Source organism: Brachycentrus maculatus, unplaced genomic scaffold, assembly GCF_059751285.1.
Source record: "Brachycentrus maculatus isolate JH-2025_06_01 unplaced genomic scaffold, ASM5975128v1 h1tg000163l, whole genome shotgun sequence".
Classification (NCBI taxonomy): Eukaryota; Metazoa; Arthropoda; class Insecta; order Trichoptera; family Brachycentridae; genus Brachycentrus; species Brachycentrus maculatus.
This window is the reverse complement of record NW_028280916.1, coordinates 51,892-70,244: the sequence shown is the minus strand read 5'-3', so window position 1 is coordinate 70,244 and position 18,353 is coordinate 51,892. Positions and strand designations below refer to the sequence as shown.

The 18,353-nt window shown below is 38.0% G+C and overlaps 1 protein-coding gene across 2 annotated transcripts; it reads left to right on the top strand.

Annotated features, from left to right (window-relative positions):
- Positions 1-918: 918 nt before the first annotated feature.
- Positions 919-17,536, top strand: LOC148308473 (uncharacterized). 2 transcript variants are annotated; one of them, XM_088261649.1, is made up of 9 exons: positions 1,232-1,371; positions 1,454-2,472; positions 8,973-9,163; positions 10,321-10,419; positions 10,677-10,796; positions 11,488-11,597; positions 12,434-12,596; positions 13,293-13,471; positions 14,096-16,504. In XM_088261649.1, exons 2-9 carry the CDS (start codon positions 1,539-1,541, stop codon positions 14,256-14,258), a joined length of 1,959 nt encoding a protein of 652 aa, XP_088117775.1. In that variant the 5' UTR covers positions 1,232-1,371; positions 1,454-1,538; the 3' UTR covers positions 14,259-16,504. The 2 variants fall into 2 exon arrangements, with proteins under 2 accessions (XP_088117774.1, XP_088117775.1); XM_088261648.1 differs by having other exon boundaries at positions 919-2,472; positions 14,096-17,536.
- The last annotated feature ends 817 nt before the right edge of the window (positions 17,537-18,353 follow it).

Below are 18,353 nucleotides of genomic sequence, written 5' to 3'. Positions count from 1 at the left end.
ATTCGTGAATAACGTATGTACACACTTCATAAATTTACTAAAAAAAATGTGTTTGCATATGTAAGCAAACTATAGCACTTCAGTGTATTAATTTTTTAATTTATAGAAAACAATACTGATGTGTTCAGTAATTTGTAATAATACCCGATTTAGTAAAAGTCTTCTATATAGATATATCGAATAATGGACATGTGATACTATATATCATATTCATTCAATAATAAATCAAAGAAATAAATAAAATGTACATGTGGTGCATAAAAAATAAGTAGGCTTAGAGTAAGTAGGTATTATGTTCTAAAATTCTATTTATGTTCGCAGCTATCTCTTTCTGTACCGTAATAAAGTGCGCACGCAGGGTATTGGCCTTGAAATTTTAATTAAAGGCGAAAATCGAATGAGGAATTTTATACCTATTACCTTATGGCCGGGTGCATAAGGCTCATTTACGTTCTTTACCACTTACGGCACAACCCGACGGAACATCAGTACCAGGCTCTTACGACAAAATCTACACCATCTCACGACTGTGAGCTAAAGATGGTACTATAGTTTTGAAAATTTTAGTTTTTCGTAAGAATATACCTAATCCCCTTAGATTCTCGGAACTATATAGATTCATGCAGAAATATAATATTTTTAGGAACCTCGAAGGTTCTATAGGTACGAGGATTATGGGAATATAAACAAGTTAATGAATACTTAAAATTTGCCAGAATGAGCCCCAAAATGAAAGTCCTTGGGAAATAGTTTCGCACAGGGACCCCATGCTTTGTGAGTAGGTAGTTTTTTTTCAACTGCCAAATGGCAGCCTCCCATTGGTCGTGAGCGTGAACGGCGGCCATTTTGATTAACAGTGACTCACGACGATGAAAAATAGGGCTGTATTAACGGGTACCCTGTGCGAAGCTATGAAACAGAACGAGCATTTCCCTAAGCTAGAGTTTGCGCCTAATATTTTGGAATTCGCCGGAAAGTATTGCACGGCGCACCGATCGCGGCGACTGTCGTAGGATAAATGTACAGTAATCGGCAGTTGTCGTAGATATACTTTTGTCATTATTGATATTCGACACGTGAAAATCCACCGAGGTTGTGTTTTCTGTTATCGGTGGTGTGTTTGCAGTTTACCAATGAAGTGAAACAAAAATGGCGCCAGTGTTGACCTCCGCCTTCGTATCGTAGCATGTCTCAGAAGTAAACGAGGGTAAAAACTAGAATGCATCCCGATCGCGCTTAAAATCACCCATGTTCCTCTCGCACACGTCGTGACGTTATCATCGATGTCATCGTTGCACTTATCGAGATCCGTCGGTGAACTGTCATTCACGGACATGTAAATAAATGCTACGGCGGATGTTGTCTACATATGTATGTCACAAAAATGCTGGAACGATCGTGTCGTGAACTCCAGTGAAGACAATATGAACCGAATATAAGTTTTCTTTTCCAGGGGTTTCATTCCGAGGTTGCGATGCTCGTCCGACGGCCCGTGTCGGTAGCCTCGTAGACGCGCCTTCCCGGGAACATTCCGAGAGATGTCGGACTCTCTTCCCGCCAAAGTGAAAGAAGAACCGGCGGATGAAGCAGAGATCAGAGAGTTGGCAGCGAAAATGGTGGAAGCGAACAAGGCTAAAGCGCTGGCGGCCGCCGGCGCCGCGGCGCGGCCGGCCGGAGCGCCGCACGCCGCGGCTCCGGGCGGCCAGCTGGGCATCCTGAGCTTCCTGACGCGCGGCAAGGGGCCGGCAGGCGCGCCGGCGCAGGAGCCCGACAAGAAGGCCTTCTCGGACGACGCGAGCTGGAAGGGCCACTTCGGCTGGGACAAGCTGGGCGACTGCCACATCCCGTACATCTTCCGGCAGGGCGAGAAGTACTGCGCCGTGCGCATGGTGGAGATCAAGCTGCTCAACAAGTACCTCAACTACCTGCACCAGGACATCTACAGCTGCACCTGCATCCGCAGCTACTACATCTCGGAGGTGGAGAGCCGGCTGCTCAACGACATCAACAACAAGCACTGCGACGGCCAGTTCGGGCGCGACCTCTTCACGCAGAAGGACCTCGTGGTGCGGCTGGCGGACGCCAACGAGTTCTACGGCTTCCTGGACGTGTGCTACAACAAGCTGGCGCACGACAAGGCCGAGCGGAAGGACAAGTGCGGCTTCATCCGCATCAACAAGGAGTCGGTGGTGCCCTACACGGTGCGCGACGGCCACAAGTTCGTGCCGCTCTTCTACTTCGAGGGCGAGACCGACAACCTCAAGCTGAAGGCCGACCAGCTCGAGGGCTGGGACCTGTCCTACCTCAAGTTCTGCTGTAAGGTGCAGGGCATCCGCAACGAGCTCTTCGCCAGCGAGACCTGCTCCGTCATCAGCCTCACCGACATCAAGAGCTACTTCCCTCCCGGCACCGAGTTCGAGGAGTACTGGCCCAACAAGATGACCGAGTCGCAGCTGCTCGTGTCTTCCAAAGGTGAGTGCTCTCGTCCTTCTCCCTTCTCCTTACAGACAACGCCTACTTCATACCCACCGCACATTGATGACTAATCACCAGCTAAATGCTTAGGGTGACATTTTAAAAAGTGCTTTTAAATGCAAATAATTGATTGATTTCTTTAAACTGGGACAAGCAAATTTCTTACTTTATACCGCACATTGTTGACTAATTACGAGCTAAATGCTTAGGATGACAATTTAAAAAGTGCTTTTAGATGCAAATAATTCAATGTTTTTTTTAAGCTGACACTAGCAAATTTCATCATATTCACACGATACGGTTTGTAGATGCAATCCGAGTAGCTACTTATAAGTATATTAAAATCTGTCATTTTTTTGTCTACATGTGAAAAATTGCATTAAGAATACAGAACGGTAAACATAACAAATAAAATATTGATGCAATACTGAATTACATAGATAACTTTGTTTTTTTTTTTTTAATAACTCGTTACTAGGTTTTGAAGTGCTTAAACATTTATGGCATAAAATTATTACAAATAAAACATTATATTTTAACACTTGATTATTGATACTTCAAATGTTTATTGTCCTATATAATAAAATATGAAACTAAACTAACTAACTAACCATCACGCCGCTTCTCCGCAGGGGTAGGCAGAGAATAGAGCGCCACACCACTCTGTCCTTGCAAACATTCTTCGCCTCTTCCACGTTCATGCATCTCCTCATACATACCCGCCGATTGTTACGACTCCTAACCTGACCACTTTCAAGTATTAGGCATACCTGATCGTGCCATGTTTTTCTCGGTCTTCCTCTGCTTCTTTTCCCGCTAACATTCGCCTCATAAATTTGTTTTACCGTTCTTTCCTCACTCATTCGTTCTACATGTCCAAACCATCTCAACACACCTTTCTTAATTTTATCGATAATGCTTATCTCAGCTTTGCATTCCTTCCTTATTTCACTATTCGTACATCTATCATACATCGTTTTGTCGCACATTCTTCTGAGAGATCGCATTTCGACTGCATTCAGTCTACTTTCATCCTTCTTTTGCCAACTCCATGTTTCACTTCCATACAATAGAGTTGGAACCAGGACTCCGTTGTGCACTGCCAGTTTAGCTTCCGCTGATATAATAAAATATGATAATAATATAGTTATTAATATATTATATAATTATCTTGAAGAGACTTGTGCGCCTTCGGGATATGAGCTTGAACGATTGTCGGTATGCAATCCCGAGTGCTATTTTCATTTTCCTACATACTGTCCGCCTCTGTAGTGTAGTGGTTAGCGCATCTGGCTACCGTGCTGGGGATCCTGGGTTTGATTCCCAGGGGGGGGTCAAAATAAATATAGGCGGTTTTCATTTTCATATTTATTTATCACCCTAGACTGGTATTTGAAACGCAGGGCTGATCACCCTGCCTTCGTTCAATCAACAATTAAGATAACTATGCATTAATTTGTTGCAGTGCCCTATGCACCATTGGGTGCGTAAAAGGTTTAGAAGAAGAAGACATACTATTCCTCTTCCTTTTCCTTTCCTGCATAGTAGTAATATTCTTCATCTTAAGATCCTGAACTATATCACTCACTCCTTTCAACAATGTCATATGAAAAAACTTGATTTTTTAGGAGATCGTTTTTAAAGTTTAAAAAATACAATAAAATGTATCAAAAATAAATATCAAGCAACTTATTGAACTTTTCACTTGCAACAGATATTTTTAGGTAAAACCTGAATGTTTTTTCTCCATTTGAAAAATATTTAGTATATTAAAAAAAAAAATTAAACAATACCTTTTCTTCAAAATGAAAAAACAACACTTTCTGCCCTGTAGCGGGTAAATATTAAGTTAAAAATATGCCGCTTTTGCTGGGATATAGTTTCTGGGCAATCCGAAAACATGCACAAATGAAAATTGAAGATTTTTGATATATGACATTGTTAAAGGAGTAAGCGATATATCATCTCTATTCCTTAAAATATACTCACTCCTTGATCCAAAAATCTGACACACAGAACTGATCACCCTGTCTTCATATAATCAGTTATCAAATTAACACCATGCTCTTTGTTGGGTGTGGGTAGCAAGAAAAAGAATAATATAACATAATCAATAATTTTTTAAATATATTAAAAATTAATAATAGAATAAGTATTATTTACTTACATTATTGTAATATAGATTTACAACATTTTAAGTGTGTCCAAATACTTTTCATCTCACCAATAATAGATGTCTCTAGTGAAGTTCTAATGATTCAAGAACAACGTTTCGAAATTGGTTCATATATATAGAACTTCAAAGAATTTGAGTAGTGCGGTTGTCAACAATGGGTAGAATTGGTGAACGTTACATGTGTGTAAAGTGATACTTAAACCAGCCTATGGTGGTTGTCAGCCCCGTAAATGCTCAGACTTCCATGTTCTTCTTCATCTTAGATGAGATGTCAAAAAATAATATGTTATATAGATTGATAACAGGGTTTATTTCAAATATGATTGCTAATTTTTTTGTAACATCAAAACTAATAAGGTTGGTTTCTTCTTTTAAACCTTATCCGCACCCGATGGTGCATAGGGCACTGCATCATATAAACGCAGTGGTATCTCGACTTCAAACACATGAAAGATGATCACTCTTGCGCTTCAGGAGAGTGTAAAATCACTAGTATTTATTTTCAACCCCCCTGGGAATTTAACCCGGGACCTCTAGCGCGGTAGCTAAACACGCTTACCATTACACCACGGAGGCGGATAAAAACGAAGATAAAAATGCAAGGAGAATCTAAAAAATGCTTTTATGTCCATAGTATGACAAATGTAATCCAATATTCCTCTTTTTTCTTATTTCTTTTACCATGTGAATTTATCATAGTTACATTTCTATGAACATTGTGAGTTAATTTTTATTTTTGTTGAACTCACTCTATCACAATTTGAAACTTATTTTCTAATAACAGGCCGCTTACCTTTACGAAAATAGTATAAAATAGAAATATTTGTGAATATAATAGGAATTCAAATATTTCTAACTAACTAACCATCACGCCGCTTTCCCACAGAGGAAGGCAGAGAGAATAGAACGCTACACCACTCTGTCTTTGCAAACATTCTTCGCCTCTCCCACGTTCATATGTCTGCCAATTATTTCGACTCCTAACCTGACTGAAATTTTACTCTTCATTTAAAAAAAATGACATTGTAAAAAAATATGAAAGTATTTTATTTAGTATCAAGAATGAGATGCAGTTTTAGTACATTTGCAGCTAAAAAGCAAAATGTTTCAGCCGACTAATAAATACCTTTTCCTCCGGGAGGGATTTTAAATTCTAACATGATTTAATTTACAATATCACTTTAAAACTTTTTAAATTTTAATTTTGTGCTTCTAAATTCTAATTTGTCCGCCTCCGTAGTGTAATGGTCAGCACACTCGGCTACCGTTCTTGAGGTCCCGGGTTCGATTCCCAGGGAGGACAAATAAATATAAGTGATTTTTTCACTATAATATTTATTCCATATTTATTCCCTGGACCTTATTTGCTTCATGAATTAATGATCAAGATAACACTGCGTTTGTATGATGCAGTGCCCTATGCACCATTGGGGTGCGGATAAGGGTTTGAATGAATGAAATTCTAATACCTGAACTCATTACAATTTTTAGTGTTCTTTCAATATTATTATTAGTAAAAAGATAGCTATTTATTCTTTAAGGTGGTATAGACATGTGGAACGAATGGATAACGAGAGAATGACCAAAAAAATATATGTGGCAAATGTGAGCAGGAGTACAGAACGAGGACGGCCTAAAAAGACTTGGCACGATCAGATCAATCAGAACCTAAAACCTGGTGGTGTAAAAGTCTGCGCAATCGGAGGGCATGTACGACTAGATGTATGGATGTGAAGGAAGCGAGGAGTGTACGTCAGGACAGAAGAGTGTGCCATTCCATCCTCTCTGCCTACCCCTGCGGTGAAATGGCGTGATGGTAGTAGTAGAAGTAGTAAGATAGCTATTTTTATGTTAAAACCTAGTGTGACGCCATCTGCGATAAATCTGAGATGCCTGTGTTTTCCTTACTTTACTTAACACATTTCCGAAGGGTGTTTTTTACGCCTGCGGACCGCTGGCGACGGGATTTGATAATTATGTACATACAGTTAAGATCTTAACAAAGAGATTGGTACTAATATTTATATAAAAACATTAAATATGTAATTACTTCTTTTCTGACTTTAAAATGAGGCCGGCGCTGAAGGTAAACATACCCTTCCCGGCATTAAGCATCAATCGACCGAATGGGTAGAAAAAGTACCTTTCCCGTCCATAGTGTATTGATTTCATTTATTAAAAATATTAATAAAATAAAGAATTGTTATTTTATTGCATATTATTATTAACAATTTATGCACTTTGAAATACTGAAATTTTTCAAGAGATAAAAAAAAACATTAATATGGTTTAGTTATGCATAATTTATAATAAGTATACAAAAACATTTTTAAAGCGTTTCATCCGTTTATATCTAAATAAATAAAAAGAAAAAAAAAAACAAATTACAATATTATGACTTGTAAAAAATGTGTGAGAGCTATGAATGAAATTATGTGGTAACATTGGCATGGCACTATTATACAAATTAGACATGGGCGATCAAATAAAAAAACCGAACAGATTTCTTTATAAGAAGTCCTTAATTGATTCAAATTTTGGATTGATTTAAAGCTAATCACGCCAATTAGTGCATGAATTTACTTGTATATTGCGCATTTATGGTTCAATTTGGCATCAAAAACATAAGCTGAGAAGGAATAAAAACCAAGATACAGTAACAAATACAATCGGATAACCGTAAAAGCCACAGTTACTTATTAATCATATGTCTTGTACAAATATATTTGGTATTACTTTTCACAATACATTTTTTGTATTCTTTTAAAGATAATTATTTACGAAAATTCTTCAATTTCATACTATTTCTGTGAGCCTAGCGGCTCATTATTAGAAATACGTATCAAATTGTAGTGAAGTGGGTTCGAACCGAGAAACTCTGACTCAAGAGTCCGCAACACTAACCACGGGACCAAAACCCAACACTATTTTTACGTTTGTAATTTTTTTGAGAAACATATCATCAAGTAGTAATCGTAAGAAAAACAAGTGACAAAACATTTATGTAATTAAATAAATAAATAAAAAATCTTGGTATTGTAAAAAAAAAACTTAGAATAAAGTAATATAAACAAGATGAACCTTATACACCCATTTAAACAGAAATTAAAAAAAGGGTCTTTGATTATATTATACGCCTCTGTTAGTAAATCGGCCACTCCATTTACCTCATTTCATTATACAGAGGTTTATAAAAAAAATTAACTTATTGTATTTTTCTTGGATTTAAACACGGCCAATTGAGTACAAATGTACAAAATAAAATATTTTTAATTTAAGTATTACTTGGTAAATACCACTATTTCTTGAAATGTATTGTGACACGTGTTTCGATGCATTCTGCGGAATTACGCGGAGAAACGTGTTACAATACATTTCAATAAATAGTGGTATTTACTAAGGAAAACATAAAATAAAATATGTTTATATTCTGTAAAATTTAGTTTGTGGCTAAATTGTGGTATACAAAGAAGGGATAAAATTATACAACAATTATTTTAAAACATTTTCAGTGTTCTGTAATATGGAAAAATAAGAAAAATGAAACCCTGAGTGTCCTACCTGTTACTACTATTCTTCTTTTCCTCTTCTAATTCTTTTCCCATAAATCAGTGATGTCCTCCACCCTGAACTTCACTCATGTCATTTATATATCATCAAATGTATCCAAAATCCAGATTGATCTCACCTTGTATCCACATAGTTAATGATGGATTTAACCTGCAGACTATCTGGATTCGGATTCGGGTCACAGAAGAATCACCAATATTCTAGAAACACATTATATTCTCAATTTACAAAATTAATTCCATTGAAACCGCACACAATCTTCTTGCTTTGTTATTCGCAAAGATTCTTGCAGCGTGTTTGGTATCATTGCAGTAAATGTGAAATCCATAGTGTAATGGTTAGCACGAATTATCTAATATCCAAGTGACTCTAGCTACAGATATCTAGCTACGGTTTATGCAACACCGCTTATCACGACCCTACTCAGGCTTCAACTTTTTAAGTTTTATAGCCTATACCTACTCGTGAGTGGATTTACTCTTTATGTTTAAAATTACTATAATTTCATGTAATTCATGAGTGAAAATTCTAGGCTATAAGCAGAAGGCTGATCACCTTTCCTTCATGTGTTAACGGTCAAGATAACACTGCGTTTATATGATGCAGTGCCCTATGCACCATCAGGTACAGATGAGGGTTTGAATGAAGAAGTGTGAAATGATCACATATGTATGTATTGAAAAGCCATGAATAATTATAATTTTCAGCTCTATCGTGTCATTTCTTGTAACACCTAATGGCAATGTTTCAGGTTCTCTGGGTGGCGGGGGTCAGTGGACGCGGGCCCCGCCGGCACCACCAGGCCTGGGCGTGAGCGCGGGGGGGGCCACGGCGGGCGCCGGCACGGGCCGGGGGCGCCGCCCCACCTCGCAGCAGATGGTCGCGGCCCAGCGGACCAACATGGCCACGCAGCACGCTTCTATCGCCTCCGTCGCTATCCAGGTAATAAAATAACTTTATCTTAAAAATCACACATGCTGGGAGAGAGGTAAAGTAAGCTTCAAACGATACTGATGGGGAAAATTGAAGGACAGAAGGCAAACACCTTGGCTGCGCAATATAAGAGATTGGACCGGGATGAGATATCACTCACTCCTTTCAAAAACGTCATAAATCAAACTTGATTTTTCAGGAGAACGTTTTTAAAGTTTAAAAATATAATACAATGTATTAAAAATAAATATCAAGCCACTTACTGAACTTTTTACTATGCAACAGATATTTTTAGGTAAAACCTGAAGGTTTTTTCTCCATTTGAAAAATATTTAGGATATTGAAAAAATAATCAAACAATTACTTTTCCTCAAAATGCAAAAACAACATTTTCTGCCCTGTAGCGGGTAAATATTAAGTTAAAAATATGCCGCTTTTGCTGGGATATAGTACATTTTCTGGGTATTCCGAAAACATGCACAACTGAAAATTGTTAATTTTTGATTTATGACGGTCTTGAAAGGGGTGAGCGATATGTGGGGGAGCTGACCATTACACTATCGGGGTGGACTAAGGTTAGTTTAGGAGACAGGAAATTTGGTCGGTGCTCTCACTCCTACTGGGATCAACATCAATACCTGTGTAAAAGTAATCTAATTTCAACCTTTAGATTTTAGCCATGCGTTTATCATTAAAAACAAAAAAAAAAGTAATGGATTAAAAAAAAAAGTGGTATTTACTTAAAGTGATATCTAAGTAAAACTTAAATTAACCTTTTAGGAAGTATGGACGTAAATGAATGTCGGTGAAACTTTCCTCAAAGGAGTATCGACGTTCATGAACGTCGAAGTGCGTCCGTCAGACGGCATATGTACCTTGTAGTATAGCAATGACATCTGTGGATATTTGTATATAATTTTGTCAAAATTTAAAAATATTTCGAAGAGGTGTTTTATTTATTTATTTTTTAATTTAAAAAAATTTCCATGTTTATAATACATAGGTTTTCCTAAAATATATGTTTTTGTCATGTAAAAAGAACCCACTCCCCAGAGAAAGTCGGGCATCAATTATTGTCCTCCCGGAAAGGTTAAAAATGGAAAGATTTTACCACAAAGTGACGAATCAAATAATAAAAAAAGACTAATTTTATAATTTTTCTTCAGGCTTTAAATAACGGATGGAACGGCCTTATAAATGGACAGCCACCTTTCTCACAAGGTCTCACTCAAGCCCAAACGCAGCAGGTCTACAGGATGGCTCAGGTATCTTTTACTTTTATATTGTTTTTTTACTTATTTATTTATATAATATTCCCGATGAAATTTTCATTTCTCATTTTGGTACATGGGAATAAGGTTAACAAGACCGAAACACAAATAAGAAAGTAGAAAAAAATTAAACAAAACTAACACGCTAAAACTAGACGCATTAATTGTGATGATCTTGCGTTCGGTGCGGAAAAATGTGATTGTGCAGATGGATTGAAGCGAATGTAACCGGATGACACTTATGTTTGTAGGCGCAGGTGGCCGCTGCGGCTCGGTACGGTGCCGGCGCGGGGGGAGGGGTCGGGCGGGGGGGCGGGTCGGGGGCGCATGCGGGACTCACACAGGCCCAGGCGAGGCAGCTGCAGCAACAGGTAACATTCTTCACTTACCGGCTCTTAATGGGGCACTACCGATACCCTGCTCATTGTATCCGAGGTTACATTGACATGTTTGGTTGCGCAAGCTTGTAAAAGTACGGGTATCCAACCTTCGCCGCAACGGTCAGCGCATCTGGCTGCCTGCTCGAGGTCCCGGGTTCAACTCCCGGGGGAGTCAAAATAAATATGTGGTTTTCACTTTCTTATTTATTTAATATCACCCTGGACTGGTACCCGAAGTGCAGGGCTGATCACCTTGCCTTCGTGCTATTGACAATCGAGATAACACTGCGTCGATATGATGCACCGCTGGGTGCGGATAAGGCTTAGAAGAAAGCAAACTTAGCCATTTCTCATAGTAAAATTGGTTACAAGTCACCAATGGAGCTTTATCAAGTTGGGCGTGAATATGTTATTCCGGCTTGGGAGTGAGTTAGGAGCTACATATATATTCCCTTACTTCGAGGGATTCGGTGACCCAGGTCACTCTCATTCACAACGGAATACACGCCAGATTCAACTTGGATCTCAAAACCAATGCACTATGATGTATTGATGCTATTCTTACTTTCTTCTCACAAAGAACCTACTATTCTTCTCCGGCCAGAGGTTTTGATCTTCATTGAAAAATGTGAATTGTAAAATGGAATGAATGCGTCTAAAGATACGTAATTGTGGGTTGCAGTTCCCTAGTAGTGCACTAACCATGGCCATGGCGCAACAGCAACAGCAGCAGCAACAGCAGCAACAGCAAGCTCCTCCCCCGCTTGTGAGGTCTCAGGCCAACTCCATTCCGTGAGTAATGTTTCTCATTCTTTCCTACCGCCCCCTTGTTTCTTGCATTTTAATTTTTTCTGTCAGTTTGAAGATTACATTATCTTTTTTTAATTTAACTTTAATTACTACAACCGCAGCGACAGCAATTTTTATATTTTTTTTTACTTATTTATCTTCCTACTCATTTACTAGGCTTTCTACAGTGTTAATATTAGAGCATGCACAGACATGTACAATGACACACAAGCGGAGACATCTTTTGGAATAATCATGACATACTAAGTCCCTTCCTGTTGTCAAGAATTTTAGTAGTTTATTTTGATGAAAAATATCCTTTTAGGCAATGAAAAGTCCCAAAATCTGAAAACCATTTAAAAACAGTAAAAGTTTCCCTCTCAAAAAAATTTTGGAAATGACTTTTCATCTATTTTTGACCCGTGTCAACTCAGGTAAATAACATAAAGATATGGAAACCATACCAAGGTGCCATTCTTGTCATTTTTTTAACATTATTTTTATGTGTTTAATTAAGTTTTACTTACTAAATATGTACCACTATTTCTTAAAATGTATTGTGACTGCCGAATCAATTGATGAAATTATTTGTATGATTAATTCATATTAATGATTAATTAATAAATATAAGTGATTTTTTCACTGTAATATTTATTCAATATTACCCTGGACTGGTCCCTGAAGCGGAGGGCTGATCACCTTTCCTTCATGTGTAAACGATCAAGATAACACTGCGCTTATATGAAGCATGCACCATTTGGGTGCATATCAGTGTTTAAAAAAAAAAATTATATCCATTCAGTAGCGGGGATTTCATTGTATGCGATTGCTTTGTTTAGAGCTCACCAGGGATCAGTGTCGACCAGAGGGGGGGGACGCCTGCCCCCCGCGGCCACTAACGGCCACCACCATCTGCCCAACCCCCTGCCTCCCGACCCCTCCACCAAGCGCCTCACTGCCATCGCAGACGTGGCCACATCCAGCGCACATATCCCCTATAAGGTAACACACACCATCTCTATCTATGATGCGAACCTACTTTAGCTTAATGTTTATCTGATATATCATGTCCGTCTCTGTGGTGTAATGGTTAGCGTGTTTATCTACCGTGCTGGAGGTCCCGGACTGGATTCTTAGAGGGTGGGATCAAATAAATATAAGTGATATTTTTCACTCAAATATTTATTTCACCTGAAGCGGACAGCTAATCACCTTTCCTTCATGCGTTAACTATCAAGATAACATTGCATTTTTATGATGCAGTGCCCTATGCATTATTGGGTGCAGATAAAGGTTAGAAGAAGAAGAAACTAAGCTTATTAATTTTAATGTTACAAAAAAAATACTGTTTATGTTTGAAATAAAACCTGTTAGGGTGAAGACTGCCTGGAGCATTTCGTCATAACGTAATATGTTACGATGCAAGCATTCAGGCAGTCAGTACAGCGAGTCGAGCGCTTCATCCATAGTTTCGGATGCTCGCTGATGCTCGCCGCGAGCGATGTTGCGACGTTATGTTTCCACCTTTAAGATAAGGGCTAGAAGATGAAGAATATATCATCTCAAATTTGAGTCATCTACATCTTTATAAATGGAGTTCCACACCATGATGCATACTTACCAGCATGTCGCCTTCCAACAAGTCAATTGATATCGGCCGTCTTCATGTGGTTTCATGTTATTATATGTTACACCCAGGTCCAGAAAGCGCTGGTGGAGAGCATGATGATCCCGTGCATCAACATGAAGCCGTACATCTACACCGAGCTGCTCATGACCCTCCCCGACCTGGTGAGCTACTTCTTCCCCACCGTGGCGCTGCAGTTCTGCAGACAAGTCCTCGAGATACTCGGCATCGAACTCTTCAAGGGGAATAGGTGAGCCGTCATTTTCCTCTCCACTTTTATAAATGCTATAGTTCGCTCACGTTTCATTCGACTCTGATTGGGAGTACAATGAATGTTACACAATGTATGAAGTTATTACTTAAATCGAATCACAGATCACGGGCCTTGTGAGTGTCCAGATTTCCATATTCCGTTTCTTGGTTGAGATGTGTATAATTTCTCAATTACAATTCTTCGTAGCTTAATTCCATTATTTGTGCAAATATGTATATGGAAGGTCCTCACCAAAAAGTTACATTTCCAATGTTGCACCAAAAAATCCTTTAGCTGCAAATCTGTTCTGCTTACTGTATTCTATTGAAATCTTAATTAGAGTTGTTACAATACATGACCAATCCTGTGTTAAACCGATATGAAATTATTAAATTGCACTAAAATGCAGAAATTTTACAAACTAGAATTCCTGATTACTTAAAATCATTTATAATGGAAATGTAACGTGATAGGGATTTGGAAATTCTTGAAATATTAAAAATAATTTTGTAAGATTTATTTTTAGAAAGTGGGTGCGAACTTATTGATTTAGTGCAGATCTGTAAACATTTAAATTTTGCGAGATGAACGATGTCAGTAATGGTAAAATTCATTTTTCAGGATCCAGACGCAGATCTTGCGCAACGCGGGAAAGTGCAAGAACAACTCTGAGACGGGAGTCGCGTTGGTACAGGTGGGGGACGTCATGAAGTACATGCCCCAACTCAAGTACATGCTGTTCAACGGGGACGAGGCGCCCCCCAAGCGGGCGCGCCTCAGCTAGCCCCCGACCTGGCCGTCCACCCCCTACCCCCACTACTACTGACCGCGCAGACAGCGCGCGGGGAAGACGAACCTGACGAGCGACTCTGGTGAGCGGAGTGAAGGTGGGCAGAGGCCAGGCGGGGAGGGTGCGGGCTAGTGACGCCGCTCTCGGTCGGACATATCGGAGCGGACGAGTGTTTGTGTGATCCGTGCGTAGTGTCGCCACGCGACTCGACTCTATCCAGGACAATGTGTCGCGATATTACCTCGGAGAATATAGCGGGATATCAATTTATGTGAGAGATTATTTACGGCGGTAAATGTTTTATGTATATTAACCCGAAGAGCGGTCTCGACGCACTGTCGAGTTCCAATCTCTTACGTATCACTTATCAAAGTACTGACTATTTAATCCGAATCATGTTTTATTTTATGTAAAATATGCAAAGTAATATTAGATTTTCCGTCGTTTGAAAATGATTGAAAATTCAGCACTCGACGGGTTAATACGCAGCTACAAATGTAACTATCTGATCTAAGTCATCGCTTATCTTTAATAGTAATGAACAAATCCTACTATTGACAATTCCAAAGAACTGACCTTTTTAAACTTATCGCTAAATATTGAAATAAAAAAATAAACAAATTTCCAACGCTGGGAGTGAAAGTTACAAATTTGCTCGTTAGGTAAAATTATATTGTCGGTTCTATTTAGACCCGGACGGTGTTGTCGAAAGTGTCAATATTGTTAATTGATTATGAAACTGTCTCAAAAATCAGTTTACTAATACCGTAAACTTCGGACTATTTTTATTTTACTATTCGATCTTTCGTATGTTTTTTTCTTTTACAAAGAAATCTTTAGTTTAACTTTTTCCTAAATAATACTACGGAACTTTATAAGAGCTATTATAGGAGGTCACAAATAAATTATGTTTGTAAATACCTCCAGAGCCGTTAGCCGAGGAATTGGGTGTTCCCGATTAATATGTTACTTTCACGAGGAAACATCCGTTTTCCGGGGAAACCTCCAATTGTCTCGCTGATCCGGGAAACCTCTCGGAACAGCGAGAGGGGGACTGATCCGGAAGGGGGGTAGACAGATATGTGCACACTATTTTTACTCACACCGTATTAGTTTTACGTTATAAATATGACACAAAATATTAATTTATTTTAGTTATTATAGATTTTGTAATTTGAGAGTATGTATACGAGTAAATAGGTCTCGATCTATATTTATTTGATTTTTCACGTTATCGGAATAATGTTTCGCTGTGCGGAGCCGATCCACCGGAGGCTGTAATACGACGTTTACACGAGAACTATTGCGGGGCTACACAAAGTCATTCCGATGACGATGCATTCCAAGTTGTCGCATTCACTCGCCAGCCAATAGCGTGGGCAGTTCTACTATGTACTTGATAGTGACGTTTGATGTTGCCCGTGTAATAAATAATATTACAATAATGGCTGTCAAGTTAGTTTTGTTTAAATCTGCTTAGCTCCTAAGTAGATCCTCGTGTAAATATTATTTGATAATTGTCTATTTATGTTATAATGTATGGTGACTGATGACGGATGCGCTGATGTGATGGGCTATGGACTGTCCCGCTAGCTGGCTCGGAATGTGCGGTAACAAAGGCCGATAGACAAGCCAATCTGGCGCGCGAGTGGTTGGGATAGCTATTGGCTCCGAAACTTAGAAAGTGTTCCAACTCATTGGATTGTCTCGATAAATCGTCTAGAAGAAACTGATTTTACAGTCTCGGGATGCATATTTACAAGAGGCTATTGAAATGTCTCAGTAGACAGACAATTATCCTTTTGCGAATGTGGCGAAAGTCTCTATTTAGCCGTTTTGACTAATAGAAAAATTATTTCTCTATTTTATACCTTCCAGTGAATAGCAAATACACTCATTTTGTTTCTCTAGTTTATATACAATTCAACTTCCAATACTAACCAAATGTACATAATATGCGTAGCAAAAAATATGTTTAACTGAGCAAAAATTTTACATTTTCCGATGCCGTGCTACTACATATTCATTAATAATAAAGTATATTATTTTCTTTTTGTAATGGCTCGGCAGTGATTTCTAAAAATTACTGTTTTTGGTGTTTCATCTTTTGGCTGGAAAATAATATTTATTATCCGACTACATTGAATGAATAACTATAAATTTTATATATCCATATACTGTAAATTACATATTTTGTTTTTATTTTGACACTAAAATACAGAGAATCATCATTTTCCTTTGATTTCTTGAAATGTCCATTGTTTCCCTATTACTTATTCCGATTGGGTTCATTGCCTCTCCATAAGGCTCCTGACGTGACTGCGGCCTGTGTAGATCTTTTATAATGGAAAATATATTTTTACTAATTATGTTAATTTGAAAGATTTTTGAATTTTGGTCTCTTCAATTTTGAATTGACGAGTGCAAATAATAAGGTTATTTGTTAACAGTGATATTACTGTGTACAACCAACATCGATAAGTATCAATCATTTTGCATATGATAAAACAAAATAATTTGTAGAACGATAACCACAAGTTAGTATATGAGAATTCAAAGCGCAAGTTGTTCCTGCCCATTGATACAAAGCTACTAGTGGCGAGCCTTGGGGTCTACGTGTACTCAACATAAAATTTATACTATTTCACTCTTGGTTATTATAAAACGAGTGTTTGTCGTAACTAATACATGTGTTGAACAAATGTGAAAAAAATCCTATTACGAGTTTATCAATGTTTATTCATTTGTTAAATGTTGATTTCCCTTAGGTTAAATAGGTAAATATTGTAAATTTCTACATAGTTAAGGTTTTTTATGAAAATTTTTACAAGAAAATTTTCAACCCAAATATGTATCGACTATATAGCACGATCAATGACAAAGGAAAATAAACGGCCCGAAAGATTAAAGGAGCCTAACTTGTGGATTGTGACACATAGGCTAAATATTACATATTTATAGTAAACCTAATATCATGTTGTAACGATGTTTTGGAGTGTCTGAATGCCAATTTACTTATGGAATATTTGGAATTGTTTAGGGACACTGTATGGTGAAGTTACTGGTAGGTTGTCAAGTGCGCGTTGTTATTACGCAAAATTAAGTTAGCGGGTGAAATCTCACGTCAGAATATCATAACTATATGTTGTATATACTTACCTAGCATTTGATGAGAAAGGACTTTTGTATTCAGTTGTAGCTGCCTTGGGAGCCCCAGATACAGATCTTGTTACAGAATAAAGCAGTATATCAAAACAATGTTATTTATAATACACTTGTGTTTTATTTGGCCTCCATTCCTCGTGCGACAAATAACTGAAGGTAAGGTGCAAGGTACGCAAGGCATCGCAAACTATCTTTAGGTATAGAATTAGAACCTTGGATTACAAACACCTCAAAAGGTCACAAACAATTCGGGAATACACACAGAATTTTATTATTTCACAATTACGAATGAGAATTTATAAGAAAAATAGTCTCAGTTCAGAATCTCGACTTATGAACACATTTTTGGATTATAAAGAGTGAACCTTTTTTCTCGCAGACTGAGAGCACCTTGGAAGAACGAAATAGCACCATAATAAGAAGCAAGACGTTGATGAATAAAGTGATCACTAGGGTTAATTCTTGGTCCTCTTTTACACTTTCTTTGCACTAAAGATGTTAAGAACAAGTTAAAAAGTAGATTGTGATCTCACTGAATACCTTGGAAAAATTATTTGATGACGTGTCATGCTTCAATCAGCCACAACTACCATGGGTAATGTGATTTACCAATTAGCAATCAGTTCACTAAATTTGGCAAGTGTGCCTATACTATTGTAAGACTGATGGCACGGAATGCTCTCTCATACAGAAGTACAGACTTAAAAACTGTGAAAGATATGATTTTGAGAACGAAATAGGCATTTGTTTACAGAATCATTTTCAAAATTTATCCTGAATTAAATCACAGATTTATAGTATTTTGCTGTTCAAAATAACCCTTGGAGTAGTATTTTCGAAAATAACAGCCTGTAAATTATCCATTATTATTATAAGGAGAAAAAACTGCCTATGAATGGATATATAAACAAAGAGGAGAGGATG